Source organism: Neofelis nebulosa, chromosome 1 (assembly GCF_028018385.1).
Source record: "Neofelis nebulosa isolate mNeoNeb1 chromosome 1, mNeoNeb1.pri, whole genome shotgun sequence".
Lineage (NCBI taxonomy): Eukaryota > Metazoa > Chordata > Mammalia > Carnivora > Felidae > Neofelis > Neofelis nebulosa.
Window position 1 is genome coordinate 31,680,681 of NC_080782.1, and position 23,434 is coordinate 31,704,114.

The 23,434-nt window shown below is 39.1% G+C and overlaps 2 protein-coding genes across 12 annotated transcripts in view; one reads left to right on the forward strand and one right to left on the reverse strand.

The window, feature by feature from the left end:
• OSMR (oncostatin M receptor) overlaps positions 1 to 5,324 on the forward strand; it is a 54,272-nt gene extending 48,948 nt beyond the window's left edge. For all 3 annotated transcript variants that reach the window (XM_058718049.1, XM_058718033.1, XM_058718040.1), the window contains exons 16-18: positions 2,145 to 2,226; positions 2,735 to 2,807; positions 3,139 to 5,324. In XM_058718049.1, coding sequence (XP_058574032.1) covers positions 2,145 to 2,226; positions 2,735 to 2,807; positions 3,139 to 3,666 — 683 coding nt within the window. In that variant the 3' untranslated portion in view covers positions 3,667 to 5,324. The remainder of the gene's footprint in view (positions 1 to 2,144; positions 2,227 to 2,734; positions 2,808 to 3,138) is intronic.
• Positions 5,325 to 7,659: 2,335 nt separating this feature from the next.
• The window catches only part of RICTOR (RPTOR independent companion of MTOR complex 2), a 122,412-nt gene continuing 106,637 nt past the window's right edge, over positions 7,660 to 23,434 (reverse strand). For 7 of the 9 annotated variants that reach the window (XM_058717945.1, XM_058717955.1, XM_058717983.1 and 4 more), the window contains 7 exons: positions 22,345 to 22,522; positions 21,518 to 21,602; positions 20,535 to 20,768; positions 14,498 to 14,653; positions 14,041 to 14,164; positions 12,369 to 12,507; positions 7,660 to 12,253 (listed from right to left, as the gene is read on the reverse strand). In XM_058717945.1, coding sequence (XP_058573928.1) covers positions 12,179 to 12,253; positions 12,369 to 12,507; positions 14,041 to 14,164; positions 14,498 to 14,653; positions 20,535 to 20,768; positions 21,518 to 21,602; positions 22,345 to 22,522 — 991 coding nt within the window. In that variant the 3' untranslated portion in view covers positions 7,660 to 12,178. The remainder of the gene's footprint in view (positions 12,254 to 12,368; positions 12,508 to 14,040; positions 14,165 to 14,497; positions 14,654 to 20,534; positions 20,769 to 21,517; positions 21,603 to 22,344; positions 22,523 to 23,434) is intronic. The other 2 variants (XM_058718013.1, XM_058717966.1) reach the window with 1 other exon arrangement.

Consider the following 23,434-nt stretch of genomic DNA (forward strand, 5'->3'; position numbering starts at 1 on the left):
AGGGACATGATGGCCACAGCAGGTAGAGCTGCTGACCAGGGGTGAGGACATCTGTGTCTATGCCGGCAGATCGGGGCACTCAGGGCTGCTCACTTGTCAGCTGCAACGTGGCCCAAGGTTTCCAAGTTGAAGGTCAGAACTCTCAGATGTCAGTCAAGGATTTATATTATTTGAGCACTCTTAACTGTTTTAGGGTAAATTCAAAAAATTTTAATTTATATTCAGGCTGTTGTTATTCCAGTCTTGGTATTTATTTAGCTGGTAGAGGGTGTGTGTGTGTGTGTGTGTGTGTGTACACATACATCATAATACAAATAACTATCTTTACCTCAAGTATATTTTCTAGATTTCATTTATCTCCCTTATTCATGATAAACCTCCTTAGCCTTGGCTGTGACTCTTTATTGGCTTATTGACTATTATTAAAAAGGAAAATAAAGTGCGTAATTAGAGCAATGAGAATGACATTCTGCAGTTACAAAAATAATACGGGCGAATGTCACAACTGCCATGCCGAGTGACAGAAGCCAGCCCTGACCCGTGCTGTAAGAGTCCGCTACAGAAAGAGGCAAATGCGTTATTAGAAGACAAGATGTGGTTACCTTGGGAGGGGACGATGATTGGATGGGGACACCAGGGGGGCTTTCTGGGGAGCTGATGTTCCTTTTCGTGCTCTAGGTACTGGCCACGTGTGTTGGCACTTGTGAAAATGCATTGAGCTGTGCTCTTATGAGCATTTTTCTGAATGCATATAATGCATTTCATCATGCATTTTGCTAAAAAAGTTTAGCAAAACCAGTCTGAAACTTGGAAACTACCATGGCTAGGTCCCCGGGCTTCTTAAGTAAGTTAGAAGTCTATAACTTAACCGAATCTTAAAACCAGTTATAGTAGTCCAAAGTACTGAGTTGAGAGCAAAGTATTCTTTAGTGGAGTCAGGAAGAGAGTTTCTTCCCCCTTTCTGCCATCAGGTTTAACTTCAGGCCAGTTGGTGAGGTGTTAGCTACGGCATCGTCTTACCTCTCCGTGTGTCCTTTTCTTCAGAACCCTGTGCTGCCTCATAACACTGGGCTGAACATCTACCCAGGCCTGTCCTCCCTTACAAAATGCCAACATTTCCCACCATATCCCCAGCCCCAAATCAAACCTCATTCCTTCCAGGACAGCCAGGTGTCAGGGCTGGTGACCAGGTCGGGGGGGGGGGGGGGGCAGGGAAGCAGATATATTGAACAGAAATATACGTACATGTGTACGTGTGAATGACCGTTAGCCCACCAACCCCCCTCCCTGTGCAATTTGCATCTGCAAAAGATAGTATTTACTGGCCCAGTGGAATTATTATTTGTTGGGCTTGCAAGCAGTGGGAACAGAAAAGATGGGTATTTAAGAAAATGACCTATCTGAGGAATCAAAATGGATAATTATTCCAGGTTAAGGCACATTCAGGTCATTTTGTCTGAGACTAAAAGTGGGGGGTGCACTAGTTCATTTCTGAAGTGTAACAGAAACCCTCAAAATCTCCGTGGCATACAGAAACGAATATTTCTGTTCATGCTCTTGGCTTAACTGATCTCAGCAGGGCTGTGCCAGGCTGGACTCCAGGCTTCCGTCAGGTTTGGGTTGGTTCCATGGCTTCACTCTGGGGCTCAGGCTAGAAGGGCAGCGGTTGTGAGAGACACATCCTTCTCCTGGTGGATCACAGGGGCCTAGAGGGTAAGGCAGGCAGTGCATGTGCACTTAAAGCAGCTGCTTTTGTTACAGCTACTACCAGCCCATTGGCCAAACCTAGTCACGTGGCTGAGCCCCAAGTCAGGACACAGGGAAGTACGCTCACTGTGAAGCTTTGGCCAGGGTGGGGGGGGGGGGTAATAATTCTGATATGGGGGCGGGGGGGTGAAGAATTGGGAGTAGTGATCCGGTCTCATAGAGGAGGGACCAAGTCCAAGTCTAGGTGTTGACGGCGAACGGTCCCTGTGTTGGTTGGGAGGTGGAACCCCCCCACCCCATCAGCCAGAATTCAGATCGAATCTTGCATAACTAGACCTTTGAGGATTAATAACTATGTAAAATTACTCTCAAACTTACCTTTGTTCCTTTGAGGAGGGAAAAGTACTCAGGAAAATTTTCTCTGTTTTCTTCTCCAGCCCATATACTGATACGTATCATACTCCCCATGATTTTCTCCATTTTGCTCATCATGATCTTATGCTACTTGAAAAGTCAATGGTAAGTGCGTGGGGAAGATTTTATCTAAGAAGAAAGAGAAATATCTAGAAAAGAGTTTAATAAGATAGAAATCACACGGAATAAAATGAGAGAAGGTGCTACAAAGGCGAAGGACAGAGACTTCAATGAAAATGTGAAAATTCTGCTAACATTTTTGCTTTTCAGGTCGAGACATAAGGAAAACAATAGCCGTTTGAAAAGATTGCAAAGCCTGTTCAGTAACGCTAGTTAATATTATGGTATTTCACGTAGTGTGTGCTTGGCAGTATCCTAAGTGATTCTGAGTACTTTGCCTCCGGCTCATTTAATCCTCTCCACGCCACTTGTAAGTAAGAGCCTTATCTCCGTTGAATGGACGAGAAGATGTAAACATAGCGGAGTTAAATAGCCTGGCCAAGGTCCCACAGTCAGTGATAGAGCGAGGGTGAGAACCCAGGAAGCTGACTGCAGACTTCTCTTAACTATTCACTATATTGCAAAATTCAGTCTAATTTTCACTGTTTTCTAGGATGAAGGAGAAGTGTTACCCTGACATTCCAGATCCTTACAAGAGCAGCGTTCTGTCATTAATAAAATCCAAGGTAAATGCTGGGAGATTGTACGTATACCATGTATCTGTTAAAGACTAATTGAAGGTTAGGGGTGTGATAGTACTTTTCTAGACTCCCTTAGAATATATAACAGCGACGGCCACCTCGTCTCCCAGGGCTGTGAAATGGGTGAATGGAGCCTTGAGATTTCTTCCATCGGGGGAAATCCTTTGGTTAGCAACAGCACCTGCAGTTAACTTGTGACTAGGACAACACACACACAAAACCTGAAGCCCTGAGTGCGTTTTGCATATACTTTATACACACACACACACACACACACACACACACACACAATTTGCATTTCTTTTGTTTGTTCCAGGAGAACCCCCGCCTAACAATAATGAATGTCAAGGACTGTATTCCAGATGCTATTGAAGTCATAAACAAGCAGGAAGGCACTAGGAAGTCACTGACAGAAACTGAACCCACCAAGCCCACCTACCTTTACCTCCTCCCAACAGAGAAGAGCCACTCCGGGCCTGGCCCCTGCATCTGTTTTGAGAACTTTACCTATAATCAGGCGGCTTCTGACTCCGCTTCTTGTGGCCACGTCCCAGTAACCCCTAAAGCCCAGCCCCAGCTGGGACTGTTGACATCATCTGAAAATGGACCGAAGGCACTAGGAAAAAACTACGTCAACTCCCTGGGAGAAATACCAGCTGGAGAAACTAATTTGAATTATGTGTCCCAGTTGGCCTCACCCATGTGTGGAGACAAGTCCAGTCTCCCCACAAATCCACCAGAGCCAGCGCTGTGTTCAGAGTACAAAACGCAAATGGCCATTCCCATGGGTCTGGCCTCTCCTCCCTCGATTACCCTCTTAGATGAAGGTGAGCACGACCACTAATCAGTATGTACCCGTCGCATGCCTTTCTGCTACACAGACACGAACAGGAGGCTCGGCGGCACCATTCTGTCACCAGATGCCTCGGTACGTAAACCCACCGAGCGGTCACGGCGGGGGGGAGTGTGAGACCACTACGGTCCGGCTCAGTTTGAGAGGTCAGGAGCTACGGAACTTAGCACGCCTCCTTGGAGCAGGCTTGCCGTAGACATGGCAGGCTCCTGGGGACAGGCTCCCCTTGCTGGTGTGCTCCAGGCCCACCTTTCGAACAGCAGGCCTGGGACCTCACGTAGGGATAGACCCCAGACCCTCAGTACTGGCCAGGGGGGCTGTGGTCCCACAAGTTCAGTTTTTAGTGAGGAAATTTTCCATTAAGCTTTACCCCCACGTCCAGTATCTTTAGGGTAAAGGAACTAGATTTAAGGTTTTAATAAAGGCCACAGAAGATTCGCTACTAGAGCATGAAGTGTCAGTGTTATTCCGGGTGTGTTTAATGAAAAAAATCACAGACGTTTGAGGGTAAAACAGATTTTAGACTTGCCTTGAAGTGATGATAATCTGTAGTTCACCGATGCAGTGAAATGAACTCTTCTGGGGGCACAGACCTTAGAAAGGTAGACACGTGAATGATCAGGAAGGTCCCAACTGCCTTTCCACTGAGCTTATTGCATGCGAGGCAAGAGCGGGACTGGCAGGGACTCTTGACTTACTGTCAGGATAACAGCACTCCTACTTGGTAGACATCAGTCTTTGACCGTGAGTTTTGACGACTACCTCCGAATAGAAACGAGAAAATGTTATTAATTCCATTCACATTTTCTGGTTCCTCTTTTTTTCAAGAACTACTATACAGAAATGACCTGTTCTCATTTGGCACCCTTTGGTCTTTGCAATGGTCTGGGTCAAGAAAATACCCTCACTGTCTTCGTTTATATTCCTGTTATGCTAACATAATGAATAAAGTGCACCCCCATCGTTGGGCATGGTTTAGACGTAATTGTAAAAAGCTCTATACAGGGTGGGGAATTCTGTATTCGCTCAGCAGCGGCTTTGTCTCCTTGAACCAGTATGTACAAGGCACCGGGGGCATAGCGGGCATTCCACACGTGCCCGGTCCTTTCTCTGCCTTCTGCCCATCGGCGCTTTACGTTTATTTACCATGTTTTAAGCAAGCATATTTAGGAACTCCTCGTTTGCTGTGCCAGAAGCGACAGCGCCTCCGCCTCTGGTACCGAACGCCCTGCACTGTGTCATCGGCACCACACAGCCAAGACTGAGAGCAAAAGACGCACACCTCCAAGTAAGGTGACTGCCAACTGGCCGAAATATACCAGCACAAGCAGGGCTTCTGTTCAGGCTTTTCAACCTTTTCCTTACACAGAACTGAACCTTTTGCTGGAGAACTGGGCATGTATTCCTAACACTGTAAAAATGAGTATCTTGAGTAATCTAACAGCTTTGAGAAGACTTTGGGGGCCAGTATTGTCATCACTTAGACCCCTTGCTCCTTTCTCATGCAACTATAAAAGAAATGGCAATGGCAGTGAAGACAGATTTGTAACTAGTGTCTTTCATATGGATTTTCTTTTAAAAATAACCCACAAAACCTTGAAGTCATTTTTGTTGCAAAAAAGCCTTAATTAAAATATTTCGCAGCTGCATTTTGTGTGTTCTCTACCTCAATGAAATGAAAATCTAACAGTAAGTATAGCCAGTAAGTCACCTCATGAGCTCACTAAAAATGTAAATTTGGGGATAACACTCCAAACCTCATCAGAATCTCCATGGCTTGAGACCTGAAATATGTGTGTCATCAGCTCCCTTCCAAGCATTTGGATGCACACTCAACCTTGAGAATCATAAAGCAAAATACCAACAGGAAATGTGGGGCTACATAACTTAATGCTTACAATATCACTATGACTGCAGTTTTGGCTATAAACATTCTCCCATGTCCGGAACACCAAACGCGGTCATATTTAAAGCGTTTGTCAATACTACGTGGCGTCTTAACAGCATTGCTTTTAAGCAATGTTCTTCAGAAACTTTGAAATTTGTATTCATGTGTCAGAATTATTAGGATGAAAAAAATACTCCTGGAGAATTTCAAATGACAGAAAAGTATAGTAAGTTTAACAAACCCTTATGTACATCATCAGGCCCACAGCCACTAACCCACGGCTGTTTCAGTCCATCCGTACCCTTATCCGCCCTCCCTCCTGATATTTGGAAGTGAATCATATGATTTCATCTGCAAATATGTGTGTTCCTCTAGATAAGCTCTACTTTTCCTAACATAACCGTGAATACCTTTAAAAAGAACTGTACCTAAAGCCGCATTAGTAACACTTCCTTAGAAATATCAGGGTATTTTGATGGTGGGAAGCACTGGTGTTAATGATCTATAAATACCACATCAAACTGGAGAGCAGTCCTCAGCTGCCTGCAGGGGACCGTGATGGTTCAGGCTGGGTGCAGGGACGCCGCCACACCAAACCACGGACTCGCCACCAAAGGTGCTTGCTCCCGGTCTAACACCTGACACGCGCTGATTCTAACGAAACTGATCCCCCACTAGAATGTGTATTTACTGAGAAGATCAAGTTGGATTAGACAACATCTAGTATTTCTTGTAAGAGCTCCATGGAAAGAAAACTGGCTTTCATCGCAAAGAATTTACAAAACATATTAAACATTTTGCATAAAGACCCTTTAAAAACCCTTGAAGAGATACAACAGAAGAGAAAATGCCTTCAGAATGAGCAGTTAAAAGATACACAGTAACTAAATATATTCAATTTAAAGCACCAAGCAAAGGCAGTTGACTTGATCCTCTAAGATAAGCATTAAAGAAACAAGCTTTAGTATTTCTTTTTTTCTAATCAATGCAGAAGTAGTTGCTATGGTCTGAATGATTGTCCTCCTCAAAATTCCTATGTTGAAATCCTAACCCCCGAAGATAACGGTATTAGGAGATGGGGCCTTTGGAAGGTGATTAGGTCACAAGCCTGGAGCCCTCACGTACTCAGGATGAGTGTGCTTATGAGACCCGGGAGGGCTCCCTATTCCTTGTGCCACGTCGGGCCACAACGAGAATTCTGGGGCCTAGGAGACAGCCCTCCCTTGACCATGCTAGCACTCTGGCCTCAGCCGTCCAGCCTCCAGAACCGGAGAAATAGACTTCTGTTGTTTGTAAGCTACCCAATCTGTGGCGTATTATTATAGTCGCCCAAATGGACTAAGACGGTATTTTAGAGTATTTTTATATACCAAAGAGTCTTCTTTTTAAATGAAATAAACTTTCTAAAGTTTAGGTCTACAAAGATCAGCTGTATGATGATTATTAAGTATGCTTTTTTAAAGTTTATTTTTTGGGGCCCAAAACATGCACATACAGAAGGCAATGGGAAAACGATACACAGAAATATGCCCAAGAACCAAGTTATCCGAACAATCTGTTTCTGTAAGCGAGACTATCGTACCACACATAGTCAACTATAACCTAGCTTTGACCTGGCTTCGTCATTGAATTTTACTCTCCAGCCTTGGTAATTTCCCTTGTGGTATTTTCTTTCGCCACTAGGTGGCTATATGATACCCTATCCGATGAGGACAAGTTTCTGCAGGAGAAATGAAATACCTTCCCACAAAAAGTCATCATCATACATACCATCATCACTTATCTTGTATATTTCCTCGAAAAAGTTAGAACTGTTTTAAAGACAGATCCAGTTTTTCAAACCCTTTACAATGAAGTAAAAAAAAAAAAAAAAACTATAAAGTATTTGCTTAGATTATGAAGAATGTTTTCTAAGTCTAGATATTTTAAAACATTTGGAGTAGGCCACTGATGTGTTAGTGGAACTAGACTCTTATCTGTAGTACCTAAAAGTCATTTTTACCGGGCGTCACACGTATCAGCCATAGCGGCACTAATTCAAATCAACGCAATTCAATCCACTGATTGTTTTAAAATTTCAAATAGAACAACACAGGTTTTAAGAATTTTAAGTACATTTTATTAACAATGTATCCCTTTGATAAGATTATGCTTCAGGAGGCTTTTAATGCCCTTGACATAAACTGTACACATTATACAAAAACAAGAAAACCACACACACGCGCGCGCGCACACACACACACACACACACACACACACACAATCAAGGTGAGCAAAACCATTTGGGGACAAACCTTCTTTAAATTATACACAACTCAATGAAATATTCTTACGGAAAATATATAAATACTTTTTCTTTCTATGTTACAGTTGTACAATATAAATCAGATTTCAATGTCTGTTCAGTGACCTACAAACACCAGAACCTCCAAATATGTAGCAGCTTATTACTAAATAAAAAAAGAATATCGTGTGGTTAGGGAGCACTAAGTCCGAGATTTTATTCACAATCCCTTACCACTTACCACTTTTCAAAACTAATCTACACCATTTGTTTTACAACGCAGCTTCAGGGTTTCTGCCAGGCCAGTAATGGAACATTTTTCAACTACTCTCTACGAAAAATTTTTATCTCCCCGCCTCTGCCCCAATGCTTTGTATATTTGTGCTAAATCAACCAACTTAGTGACAAAATTATAAGGTATACTTTTTGGCATAAATTATATTCTTCAAATTAAATATTTTATAAAAAGAATCAAATAAGATGTGCAATTAATGCGTGTTGTGGCATAGCTATCCACCTACATTACAAAAATACTCCAAAGGGGGGTGGGGAATCCACATTCTGTGTGAGTCATATAAACCTACTATGAATGAAATCTACTCTGGAAACCTGGAACTAAAAGAAAGAAAGAATGTTCCTAGAAAGATTCTCACAGATCTCAACGTTGTCTGATAGACACTGCTATCCATTTCGCTAGTACGCTTTTATAAGGAAACTCTCACTGTAGTGATACTCTGGAAATGAAGCTGGTAATAATGGATTTCCTGAACGGGGAGACAAGGGAGACCTTCCCCAACTTACATTTTGGAAAACCTGAAATGTTCTTTCATCCCATCAGTTCTTCTCCTAAAACTCTCTTAGTTAGTTCTACCTTCTCTTTTTTCCCATGTGTATTGGACTGTTGATCTGAGACAACACTGGAAGCATAAAACAAAAGGGGGAAAACCTTCCTTCCAAAGGACTTTTCCCAACGTGGTTTACAAAGCTAATCTCACACAAAATTAGCACCTCACTCTTACCATGCAGAAAGGACTGTGGTTGTAATCTGGACAATTTGATGGGTTTTTTATTGCTCAATGATCTGTGCTTTAATGTGGGGATAAAAGGCATCTTCTGAATGGAATGAAAAAACAACTTATATAAAGAGCAGTAGACAAATCAGAATAAGCACTGACGCCTCACTGTCGAACTTTACCACCGTGATGTGCCCTGAAGAACTCAGCTTTAATTACCTCAAGCCCTGGATAAAAGAGCTGAAGACTATTAAAGCTACTATATCAAAAGAACTTGTACACATGATGTTAGAGTAACTGGCATAATGATGTATATCGATACCTCCAGAGAGCCTCTACTTTAATGTCACTGTCTTACAGAATGTACTTATGCTACTAATCTTTATTAGAAAATTTTTTTATTAGGGAGACATTTCCCCCCTTCAAATCTACCTAGGCATAAATAGGAAATAAAAGTATAAGAAATCTTAGACCATATTTAATTATCAATACTAATTTCTAATTTCCTTATTTATCAGTATTTAGTATGTGAAGCTGAAATCTGTTCTTGAAAAAAAATTTCAATTAGAAATAACAATTCACTTTATAATTAGATATTCACAGCTTACAACAAGCACAACTGCCCAAATTCCTCCCAATTATTCAATAATTACCAATAGTACAAATTTATATGGACTAAGATTAATTCTAAAATCTCAAAAAAACTACAGTATTGACATTATTTTGGTACTTTATAGTCTGGTAGTTACCTATTATTTATAGATGATTTTCTCAATTATTTCTATTACCACTGACACCATTCCTAATCTTTTCTGCTATAATTTAAAATTTTTAAATACTAAGTTAATCACTTGGCACTGCATGTGAGCATTTTGCATCATAAAAGTCTTTTATACAAATGAGTACTTGAAAACATATTAGACCCATCAGTGAAACATGGATAAACCAAATAGCACTATACATTTAAGTACAGACTTTTTTTTTTTCCTTAGATTACTGATAACCACAAAACTCTGTCTCCCCAAACTAAGTGCTATAGGCAATTACTATAATGCATACATACATGTCTTTCAAAGTAAAAGTCAAACAACAACAACAACAACAAAAAACTGTTAGGCTAATAGTAACAAAGACTTCATTCCAGGATGGATGAGTGAAATGAGGTCCAGGATGGGGACAGGTGTGTGTGTGTGTATGTGTGTGTGTGTGTGTGTGTGTGTGTGTGTGTGTGTATGTTAAGAAAGAATTACTATTAACTTTTGAGGGATTAAACCACAGATTTTATACTCTATATTAACTGAGGTAGTGTTTAAAATGAATGTCTAAAATATGTCAACCCCATCATGAATGAATAAGATTACTAAATTACCTCCTTTGGAGTTTTTAACCACTATTTGGTCTAATATCTCTGACATTTGGTTTCTGGAAGGCAGTTCAATCGTCCAAGACCAAAGACCAAGGTGACAGGCAACCAACGTTCTTAAAAGTACTGTTAACATTTAAATAAACACTTGGGTTCAGTGATAAATTAAAGTGAAAAACAATATTTTATTGTCACTTGGTTTTACGAGAGCAAATCCGAAGAACCACTTCTGAACACGAGCAGCAGCCTGCAGCCCTTCTCTGCTGTGACGGTGACGCTGCTGCACGGTGCACTCGAGAACGCACCGGACGAAGCGCGGTCAAGAGGCGTTATGAAGTGAGATGAAGTGCTTCATCCCGGATGGAACTTTCAGTGCCAGTAAATTAAAAAAACAAACAAAACAAAACGAAACAAAAAACACAGTATCTCTGTGAGTTACGTTTCCTAGTTCACAGGGTTCTTTACAGAGATCTCAAAGAACAAGCCCGTTATAAAAACAATCTGTAATATGGGAAAATATTCATCAAGGTACTGTGTGGCAAAGCTGATGTGTAACTGTAAAAATGGTATAAACAAATGAATTAAAAAAGGGTCCTAATCAGTCCAGCTGGATTTTTTTTTTCTATTATATATAGACCTCAAAAAAGATAATCCTTTCATTTACAAGCATTCTAATGGTGATGGCCATGCTATTTTTATATACAAATTTGCATATATGTTTAATTCCTGTAAAGATTTCCAAATATCTTTAAACATATACAAATTAAACACACAAATAAACAAAACCTTGCCCTCATCAACTTAACAGCTTCACAAATGTGATAAAGGCAATTGTTGTGTTGATAAACTCACCTATCACCGCATTTAGTTTGTGCAAAACAAGAACACTGATATAAAAATTAAATTACTGCTGCTTTAAAATTTGGTACTTAAGGCTTTTCACTACAATTTTTAATCATAATTAAAGTTTGCATTAATGATTTTTTTTTTTAAGGAACTATGGCTCTTCTTTTCCCACGGAATGTGTAAATCAGAGGCAAACTTATCTCTTCCTCAGGAAATCCCAAGTGTCAACTTACTGCTTTCTTTTGCTTTAGGTCTCATTTAATAGTGCTCGCTCTGGTTCCTGTTTCAAATGGTGATATGGGAAGTTGATGAAAATGACAAGTCCACTGAAAACATGTGCATTCTACAAATGGGAAATACTGAATTATAAAATGATGTTCCGATACGAATCAAGAACTGTAGTGAAAAACCTTAATTGGTTCGGATAGCCTATAACAACACACTGCAACAAAAGTGAAGAGACAGAAAACAAACAAACTGTGATGCAAGTCTAGTAACATCAAAATAACTTATACAAGTTCTGGGTTGTTGAGGCTCTTCTTTTGCTTTGAGGTTGCAAACCTCTGAAGTAGTGTTACAAACATTAGGAAAGATGCGGAAGGGCCAAAGTTCCCGCTCTAATACCAGCAGTTCTCGCACACCCCACTGTGGTAATGGGGTGCAGCCTCAGAGACACCGATTCCTGGTTTCCACGAATTAGTTAACAAACAAGGCATCTTTAGATTTACCCTAAAAAAAGAATTCAGAAATAACTGTGTGAAGGGTGCTTCTGCATATCCTATTATTGTTCCACTGTGGTTACGCTCTTAAAAGGAAAAAGTAGAAAACCTACGTAGGTATTCAGTGCTTGGCTCTTGCATATAATGGTAACTAAAATTCTTAAAAGTGTGGTAATGAACAGCGAACCCCCAGAGGGCTCAACAGGGACAAGAGGAAGTTGTTCCGGTTGGGGAAGTCCGCAGTTCCAACTGTGCGTGTACCAGTGATCGCTGGAACAGAAGCTACTCCTGTCTTTGCCGCCCGGTCAGCATTTTCTGAGGCTTTTTGTTAGGAACTCTGCAAGTCTGAGTATATATGGCGTCCATCTATGCACGCGATAAGCACCGAGGTCAGGACTCAGCAGCTGTGTCCACTGCAGGTGGCTTTGGTGGTGCTGCCAGCACAGCCTCTGCTTCTTCATGCATCTAGGAGAGAAGTGGTGACTTGCTGGCGTATCAACAGATACAATCTGTCCTTTAACTTATCCAAACAAAGAATTATTCTCGAAAGGTAAACTTCCTAAGTACGAGTGCTACTTACTTGTAAGAACTGTACATCTTGAAATAATTCTTGTATGAACCTCCGACACGGAAGTCTAAATGTGCAGTGTGAGAGCAAATGAGAAACCTCAGAATAAAGGCAGATGTCATCAAATGTTTGAGGATACTTCTCCTTAATTCTAAAACCGAAGAAAAGATGATGGTGGGATAAAAACTGTAAAAACAACTTACCTATTTTTCCACCAAAATATCACTTTTTAAATGTTTTTCCTCTAGACATTGATTCGATGGCATATTGGCCTAAGAATATAAAATATTAAGTATCCCTAGCTCACACTTAAACTAGACATTTTAAGTTTGGGGTTACCAGAAATACTCTTTTTCACTAGCATGAGAAATTGCAAAATTTATCTATCCACCTAGGATGACGTAACTATTTTCAAAATTAAATTTTTAAATAGAAGTAAGTTTTTGGTTAAGTGTCCGACTCCTGATCTCAGCTCAGGGCTTGACCTCAGGGTCGTGAGTTCAAGGCCTATGTTGGGCTCCACGTCCAACTTAAAAAAAAATAAAACGAAAAATAGAAAGAAGTTTTAAAAGTTAGTTTGAAGTTATTAATATCCTTAACTGGGCTATCTCTTTCTATCTTCCACCTTCTAACAGTGGCTTTTAACTCAGGATCAGGGGTGGGGTATGCGGGGTAATACACAGGCTAAAGACCCGCTACTGCTAGAGTGTGTGTGGCCGGAAAGTCTGCAGTAGGACCTCTGTGTTACTGGTTTTTTTTGTTTTTTTTTTAATTTTTGAGAGAGTGAGACAAAGTGAGAGTGGGGGAGGGGCAGAGAGAGAGAGGGAGACACAGGATGGGAAGCAGGCTCCAGGCTCGGAGCTGTCAGCACAGAGCCCGACGTGGGGCTCGAACTCACGGACCGTGAGATCATGACCTGAGCCGAAGTCGGACGCTCAACCGACTGAGCCACCCCGGCGCCTCTGTGTTCCTGTTTTTTTAAAGGCCCACAGGAGACTCTGCACTGTGTTTCTTGTGAGGACCACTGCTTTTTAACAGTGCAGATCGAAGATGGTAATGGTTCAATGTAAATTTTCTTTTATCATGCTGCTCTGCTTTAGAAAAACAATAAAAATTCTGCAACTTGTACTACGAGAAAGAGGAAAAATAGGGGGGAAAAATTAAACCAAGAAAATATCACTTGTTTTTGTATAGGTCCACTTATCTTAAATTGTTCAGTCTCACAATTCCCACCCTTTCTTAAAAATTATTCAAGACCCCAAAAAGCTTATTTTTGTGTGGGTTACAGTCACTGTTAATTACCATATTAGAAATTAAAATTGAGAAGATTTCAAAATATACATTAATTCTTTTAAAAAATAAGCCCATTACTTGTTAACATAAACACATATATTTAATAAAAAGTATTTTCCAAAACTAAAAAGTAGGAAGAGTGGTATTGTTTTACATTTTTACAGATCTCTTCAAGTCCGGCTTAACAGAAGATAGATTCGCATACCTACTTCTGCATTCCATTTGTTACTGTAATACATTATTTTGTTTGAAGTACACGAAGGAAATCTAGCCTCACACAGACATACCACGCAGAACTATGGATGTAAGCTAATTAGTCTAACTTTTGACGTGTTTCAAGGATCTTTTTTACCCTAAAGAGCAGAACAGAGAATACTCATGGTTTACTTACGTTAAAAGCCCAGTTTCATGACATTTAGTTGAAACTGAACTACTCAAATTAATGACTAATCTCAGAACTTCTTTACGAAGGAGTATGCGGCACATTGGTGTATCATCTGGAATTGTTTTAACACCTGAAAAGGCGATTAAAATATTTTATCTTTATCACAATAGAAAATGATTACAACTCATGAAATTTGTTCTTAAACTAAAGATCTAAGACAGAGATAAACTGCGCATAATCTACTGATCGTTCTGGAAATAAAATTCTAATGCAAGAAGCCAACTAAAAGGACACACCTCAGCAGCTGATACAGGTGACTAAATACAGGTACTGATAAGTACACCTGACTAAAACAGGCTTGCCACAGTTTTGAGATAACATGAATTACCATTATTTATCAACAACAACCACAAAACGAAGTATAGTTTTACTAACAATGTTTGGATTTGAATCTGAAACTTACCTAACAACAATTCTGTGCTTTTGGTGCTGCTGGCTGAGCCTTCTTGAGACACTCCATCACTGCATCCAGAAATCCCTGAAAACTTAGAAGGAACCACTTCTAAGGGATTATGGATAGTCTGCTCACACCAATCAGAATATGGAATGTCTTGAAGGTCTGAAGAAAAAATTAATTATTGCAATTAAAGTATCATTATAATGGCTTAATTCCTATGCTTGCATTATATACCAGAGAGGAGATGATTCCTTTTAATTTCTTTCCAATTTTCAACATTTTCCATAATGATCTTGGAAATAAATTCAGACTGTTCAGATAGTGAAATTTGTTAAATTCTAAAGATTTTATACATAAATTTTCCTAAATTACAAAAATAACGTAAAACTAGTGATTAAAGAATTCAAATAAAGACATATATAGAATAAAACATGAAGGTACCTTATCTACTCCCTCACCCATGACTCCCACCCCCAAACTAAATGCCTCCCTAAAGGGGAATATGGTTAAAAAGTTTGACATATATGTATCTTTAAGATCTTTTGCTATCTTAAATTTCTTTTTCTTATTCTTTGGGTGTGTTAAGTAAGATTATACTATACTATTATTCTATGACTTGCTTTTCTCCCCATTTAATAATTACCAATATAAGAATCATACTTCCCTGGGCTTATCATCAGTTCATTCCTTAGAATTAAACTTACTACCCTTCCCATGCACTGCTAAGGTACTCCTAGATGGGATTTTGAAGTCAACCAAACATCTCAGTGTTTCTAAGATGACATTAATTTTTTTATTTAAAATTTTCCTGAGCACTTAAAGTGATTAGGGCAAATGGAAATCAGGAAGTCTTTGGCTATCCTTTTAGGGAGTAACACGGGTCAACCTATAAAACCATACAACCTTCGTACTATAAGACATACTGGAAATTAATTAAGGCTCTCATCTCATGAAAGAAAAGAAATTCAGAGAAAGGAGACACACACTTAGCCAGAAGGTAAGAGCTCTTGACAGATGGTCCAGTAGTCTTTCTACTATAGCACGTTGTCACAGTACAGAAAAAAAGCCCTATTTTTAAAGCCCAGGAAACCAAACCAATGTCAATCTCCCCCTATGTTTTTTTTTCCACAAAACAGATATCACCCCCTCCCCTCACCTCTAAGCACTTCGTAAGATTACTATTTACATAATACTAAGCAGAAAATGCTTTGGTTCCTTGGAAAAGAAAAGTTATAAATTGGCATAGTTTTAAAATTCTGGTTATTAAGGAAATCATGTGTCTTTCAGCCACTTAAAATAACACATGCTACTTCATCATTCATGGATTTAAAAAGTAAAACTATTGCCAAAAGATTTGAGAACTAAAGATGTACTTAAAAAGCAGCAGTGCCAAAGGCATCCAAATCGGTCAGGAGGAGGTCAAACTTCACTCTTCGCAGATGACATGATGCTCTATGTGGAAAACCCAAAAGATTCCACCAAAAAACTGCTAGAACTGATTCATGAATTCAGCAAAGTTGCAGGATATAAAATCAATGCACAGAAATCGGTTGCATTCCTATTCACCAAGAATGAAGCAACAGAAAGAGAAATCAAGGAATCGATCCCATTTATAATTGCACCCAAAACCATAAAATACCTAGGAATAAATCTAACCAAAGAGGTGACAAATCTATACACTGAAAACTATAGAAAGCTTATGAAAGAAATTGAAGAAGACACAAAAAAATGGAAAAAGATTCCATGCTCCTGGATAGGAAGAACAAATATTGTTAAAATGTCGATACTACCCAAAGCAATCTACATATTCAATGCAATCCCTATCAAAATAACGCCAGCATTCTTCACAGAGCTAAAACAAATAATCCTAAAATTTGTACAGAACTAGAAAAGACCCTGGACAGCCAAAGCGATTTTGAAAAAGAAAACCAAAGCAGGAGGCATCACAATCCCAGACTTCAAGCTATACTACAAAGCTATAATCATCAAGGCAGTATGGTACTGGCACAAGAACAGACACTCAGATCAGTGGAACAGAACAGAGAACCTAGAAACGGACCCATAAACGTATGGCCAACTCACCTTTGACAAAGCAGGAAAGAATATGCACTGGAATAAAGACAGTCTCTTCAGCAAGTGGTGCTGGGAAAACTGGACAGCAACATGCAGAAGAATGAACCTGGACCACTTTCTGACACCAGACACAAAAATAAACTCAAAATGGATGAAAGACCTCAATGTAAGACAGGAAGCCATCAAAATCCTCGAGGAGAAAGCAGGCAAAAACCTCTTTGGTCCTGCCCACAGTAACTTCTTATGCAACACATCTCCAGAGGCAAGGGAAACAAAGGCAAAAATGAACTATTGGGACCTCACCAAAATAAAAAGCTTCTGCACAGCAAAGGAAACAATCAGCAAAACTAAAAGCCAACTGACAGAAGAACAGAGGGTTACTGGAGGGGTTGTGGGAGGGGGGATGGGCTAAATGGGCACGGGGCATTAAGGAATCTACTCCTGAAATTATTGTTGCACTATATGCTAACTAATTTGGATGTAAATTAAAAAAATAAAAAAATAAAAAAAGCAGTAGTGCTGAATAACCAGGTAAGAGACAAACGTGTTATTTTAGACTCAGTTGATGAACTCCCCAGGGACTATGATGACAAAATATTCCAGCACAAGAACAGTAAGAAATTTAAACTATATTCAACCGACATGTTTCTGAAAAGTTCTAAACTTTTATGTATTTCAGCCTTCCCTTTAGCCAGCGATAACTCCTAACATGTCTAACCTGTTAGAATCACATCCTATCTCTGAACATGTCATCCGTTCTCATTTAAAAACAACAACAACTCATTCTTCTAGGTACACTAGAACTGTATAATTGCACGAACATCTGTGAAGGTGGCAGAAGCAGAACAGGATGTTAGCAAATACCCTCTTCCAACAGCCTTTCCTTTGAGCTTTACATGTTTGAACAACTGCCAGACCAGATGTTCTAAAGAAGGAAATAAGCTCTAGTCTTGATGTTCCTTTAAAATGGTCATTAAATAGTACAGGGATTAGTTTTTAGTTCTCTGCCATGGACAATACGGATGTCTTCTTTCTGATATACAAAATCTTCCAGGTGGCCTACAGGAATGCTTCTGAAACTGTACTGTGCACATGAACAACCTGGGAATCTCGCGAAAGTGCAGATTCTGATTCTATGTGTGGAGTGTGAGATTCTGCATTTCTGACAAACTCGTAGGTGATGCTGATGCTGCTGGTCCTCTGACCATACTCTGGGCAGCAAGACATCTGCAGGGCCAGGTCTCTGCCTATCTCTCTAGATCGTACATCCTCTTCCGTCTTGCTTTCTGAGCTCTATTCACACAGGTGTCTTTTCAGTCCCTCCTACTTCCCACGTACACTCTCATAAGAGAAGACCTTTGCTCAGACTGTTCACTCTCTCTTCAAATTCTCTATATGCCAGTCTTTACTTTGTTAGCTTCTATTCAGTTTTTAGACCACAGCTCAATAATGACTTCTTCAGAAGTCTCCTCTTTGACTTGCCTATTTGGTTGTAATCCTTTGCTAATACCATGTACCTACCCTTGATGACACTTACTACAAATGCAGTGTTATATTTACATAATCAATTGATCAAGTGACTGATCAGTCAATCCATTCATCCATTTCTTTCCCCCACTGAACTGAAGCTCAGAGAGTGTAAGAACAGTGTGTTATTTTTTGTTTTCCTTCCCTCACAAAAGTTTTCCTGGCATCTAGTTTAATGTCTGGCCCACGGTAGTGGCATAATAAATATTATGTTGAGGGCATGAATGAATAAAAGTTCGGTGACTTTTTAACCATTTGGCCTTCCTCCCTTCATGCTTCTGAGATGGGTATCAGTAACAAACTGCAATCATTTCCCAGTTCAGATTTTTCCCCTGCTGTTCCTTAGAAACACTTCACGTCACTGGCGCACCAGCTGAGAGGCTCTGACAGCTATGCCAAGGTGAGCACCTTTCTGCTTCCAGCAAGTGTTTCACAAGTCCCAAACCCCATGATGCTCTCTGCCGATCACTCTCCCAGCTACAGGTCACAAATGGATTAAATTAGCTATGACTGTCTTCTGACTAGGTAATTGGAGGGCTGGTTTCCCTATTTCTTGTTTGATAAAATTAAGTAGAAAACAGTATAGTAAAATCCATCGTAACTGTTTCATAAGTGTTTGATGAATAAGTATATAAATGAAGCAGAGCTTGCAGAAACTAAAATATCATAAACGATGTAGAGCCAAATGATTTAAAACCACACTATTTTCTACCGTGTATAATACATCAGAACAATATTGCCCAAACCTCTCACTCACAGGAAATGAGAATAATTACAGCACACTGGGGCCCTGGACAGGGCTGTTCACAGTGGAAAGTGCCTAGGCCAAGGGTTTGTCCAAACCCAGGCCCTAGGGGGCATGGAAACATTAAGGGAATTAATTAACTTAGCATACCCATATCTTATTTATGGTGCATCAGCATGCCGCAACCCATCAGTTGGAAAGCTCTGAATCAGACTATCAAGGAGAAATTTAGAAGAGTAACTCAGAGAACTTTAGTTATGACCAGGTTTTTCTTGATTGTGGCTAAATGATATTCACCAAGAAAGGATATCTATGGAAACACTTTAAATGCTCATATACACACATATTAATTTGAAGTTGCTAATACAGATGGTCCTCAACTGATGACAGGTCGACTTTATGATGGTGCAAAAATGATACACATTCAGTAGAAACTGCTTCAAATTTGGAATTTAGATCTTTCCCTGGGCTAGCGATCTGCAGTATGATCCTCTCTCGTGATGCTGGACAGTGACAGCGAGCCACAGCTCTCGGTCAGCCATGTGATCATGAGAGTAAACAGCTAATACACTACAACCGTCCTGTTCCCACAAAGCCATTCTGTTTCACGTTCAGCAGAGTATTTACTCAATTACATGACGTACTCAACACCTTACGATACAACAGACTTTGTGTTGATGATTCTGCCCAGCTGTAGTCTAACGTAAGTGCTCTGATCATGTTACACTAGGGGTGCCTGGGTGGCTCAGCATGTTGAACGCCCAACTCTTGATTTAGGCTCAGGTCGTGATCTCGTGGTCGTGGGATTGAGCCCTATGTCAGGCTCTGCACTGGGCGTGGATCCCGCTTGGGATTCTCTCTCTCCCTCTCCCGCTGCCCCTACGCAACAAGCTCTCTCTCAAAAAACAACAAAAACAAAGACAAAAAAACAGTTAAAACACAGAAAACAAAACAGTGATTGCCAGAGGAGAGATGGTGGGGCCAGGGGTGAAAGAGATGCAGAGGATCAAGAGCATACCTATCACGATGAACACTGAGTAATGTACAGAATTGCTGAATCACTGTATTGTACACCTGAAACTAACATAACACTGTACATTAACCATACTGGAATTTAAAAATATTGAAAGAAGACCAGAATTGTTGAATAATTATATTGTACACTTGAAACTAATAGAACACTGTATTTTACTAACATTAGAGAAAAAAAGGGGGTGTGTGGGAGGCTCAGATGGTTAAGCCTCAGACTCTTGTTTTCGGCTCAGGTCATGACCTTGCGGTTCTTGGGTTCGAGCCCCATGTCAGGCTCTGTGCTGACAGCGTGAAGCCCATTTGGGATTCTGTCTTCCTCTCTCTCTGCCTCTCCCCCACTTGGCTCTCTCTTTCCAAAATAAATAAACATTAAAAAAAAAAAACAATAAAAGACAACAGACAGATCACACAAAGAGTCTTATGTGTTGGGCATGAATAGCCAGTTAAAGAACTGTCAACAGACTAATCCCAGAAAACAGTATGAAAGATGAATTGGAAGGGGCCAAAACTGGAGACAGAGACACTAACACTCCAATAGGAAATGATGAGTGACTGAACTAAGGCTAGGGTAGTAAGAATGGAGTAAGAGGGATGGTCATCAGAGCTGGGACATGACTTGTGACTGGAGCAGACTCAGATGACGTGGAAAAGCTCATAATCACTCACCTGAATGACTACATATTGCACTTAGTTGGTTACTGGGCTGGAAACCCAGAATTTCGATACAGACACAATAAAGGCAGTTATCATCTGTATGTTCCTGTAATCCAGTGTCTTCTGTACTTTCTAAAAACAGAGAAGCATCTGAATGGATCGAATTCATTATTTCTGTAAGACTCATCTGTTGTCGTAGCAAGTGAAAAGAGTTTTTTACAAGACCTCCAGTTCCAGATGGAAGACCTGTGCATAAGTAAACATGAAACAGAATCTGATAAAATCAATGACATCTCTTTCAAGGTACCTCAAACTCTGTGAATTTTTGAAGAAGAAAAACTAGGGAAGAAAATCAGAAGTCTTTCCATGACTCAAAATCTAATTTGCTTTAAATGAGGAAATTAAAATTAGAAGATATGCTTATATATTAGTTTCATATGAAATTCTAAATAGAAGATGGAAAATTAAAATTATACAATTAAGGCATCATTTCAATTATTCTCAGTATTTCCATAAAGAAATGTAATAATTCTAAGTCTAAAGAGGTAATTGTTTAAAAAGGATCAAGATTATGACGCTTTAATCTGTGGCTGATATGCATACATTCATTAAAATCTTACAGTTCAAAACAGAGATCACGTAAAATATATTTTCATCTCTTTTCCCCAAACCTGTTTCTTAGACCTTTTGAAAGAATTAGTGTTGCAAGTTTTTCACGCATAATTTTTAAATCAACTGATCCAATTTTTGTCTTCTTGAGAGGCTTAGTTGGAAGAACACTTTAAGCCCCTCATAAAAATAAAAACATACTGTGGTTTAATTTTAAATTAACGCAATTATTTTGGTATAATTTTTAAGCTGACCCAAAAGTAAGTATATCTGAATTTTTAATGTCATCCTACTAAAAATATTTTTCTTTATATCAATTTTGTTTTAAAAACAATTTTCTTTTTAATATAAAGAGGAGTCTCAAAAGAACTTAAACCATGCATTACCTCCTGCATCATGGGCAAACACCCTGGCACCTCGATCATCATGTGGAGGTATGTTTTTTGTCTGAAAATAGGGAATATCCTTTACCTAAAATAGACAAATTATGAAGAAGTTCACTTTATGAATATTAGCAAAATTAAATTAAATGCAATCTTCAATAGAATTACTATAGCACATGAACCTACCACAAAAAGTTCACTAAAGAAGCTTAAATTACCAACATCTGACAAAATAAAATTCTTAAAGTCCTTATTCTTGGTAATTTCAATAAATATTGAATGATTATTTTAGAATTTATCTAAAATGTCTTTAGACTCCTGAGCAAATGCGTCTTCTTCAGTACCATCTACCATGGAGATATTTGTGAGTATCTGCTGGGATCAGGGCCACCTTATATACTGGGCACATGTGGCCGTCTTATACAGGATACACAGGTTTAAAAAAACCAAGGAATGTACTGTGAAACGTCCACAATGTTACATGTGAAAAAACACACAAGGGTAAGTCAAATGTGACTAAAAAGCAGTTAAAGTTTCACTAAACTTCTATAGAGAATATACCGATAAAGAAATAAAACAAGATGCTGATTTGGTTTGGGAAGAGAAGGATCGATCATGTTCCGGGACTTGAAAATACTGAATTAAAAAGTACAGAATAGTAGAGAAAGGTGAAACAGTTTCCATCATGAAACGTCTTTAAACAAAACTGCCTTAAAAAATGATCTTCCCCTAAAACAGTATTTGCTCGAAGATACAATTTCTAGTAAGGAGTCACAGGGTATGAAATAATAGGAAACCAACTAGTAAGAAAACAAGTGGACTTATGATACCTGGAATATGTCATTGATGTCTACTGGAAGAGCAAGACCAATATAGTCATCTGAACTACCGTATGTTGCACTGGACACCATGGATCTCACTGACGAGGATCGCTGCAGGGTATTTTGATTAATAGGACTCAGTAAGTCTTCTTTATCTAATGACGCATAACTTAAAGCTTTCATGAACCTACAAAACCGTAAAACAAAAATCCACTTGCATTAGTTTCTTGATTTGTAATATTAATCAGATACAATTTATATGAAATTATAATTTATTTTTGTAACTTCATAAAAGATAAGTAGCTAGTCAAGTACTAAACAGCGCCATCGTTTATTAAGAGCATACAAACACTTGAAATTATTTAGCTGTTACAAAATGACATACAAAAGATCATCAGTAATGAGACCGTTAGGAAAAACAACTGCTATGGCCTCCCAGGTAAAAGTGTCAAGGTGGGCAATTAGAACTTTCAATATCTAGAAGCAAAACAAAACAAAACAAAACAAATCTTAGAAGTCACAGGTATGATCCAAGGGTTATCTTCACAATCCTTTCAAACTACAAACTTTGCTATAAGTTAACTAAGGGCATGTCTATTAACTCCATTTAACATTATTTTTATGAATAATAAGAATAAACACTTATTGTGTGGCAACAAGATTTATGTAACACAGAAGACAAGACACAAAACAGCAATAATGTTATCATTTGTAAACATTACAAGATAGTCTTATTTGAAGCACTGATACTTCCTCAAAGCACGCCTTACTAGTGATGCCATAATAAATATGGTATGCTGATATTTCCCTAATATCATGCATCTTTCTCATACAGATTTCTTATTCATGCAACATCCATGCTAAAATATTTAGTAGGGGCCTGCTTTGTTTATACAAGGCACTACACAAGGCTCCAGAGTTAATGTACACTGGCATTCGGAAACCCAAGTCATTTAAAATTTAATAATGTAACCTGATATTTAGAAAAATTATTTTATAATGCATACAAAATAAATCCTTCATAAATAGTAGCTATTAAGATTATCATAATAAAAACCACTAATTTCTAATGTCCGCTTAAAAACCACTCATAGTTGAA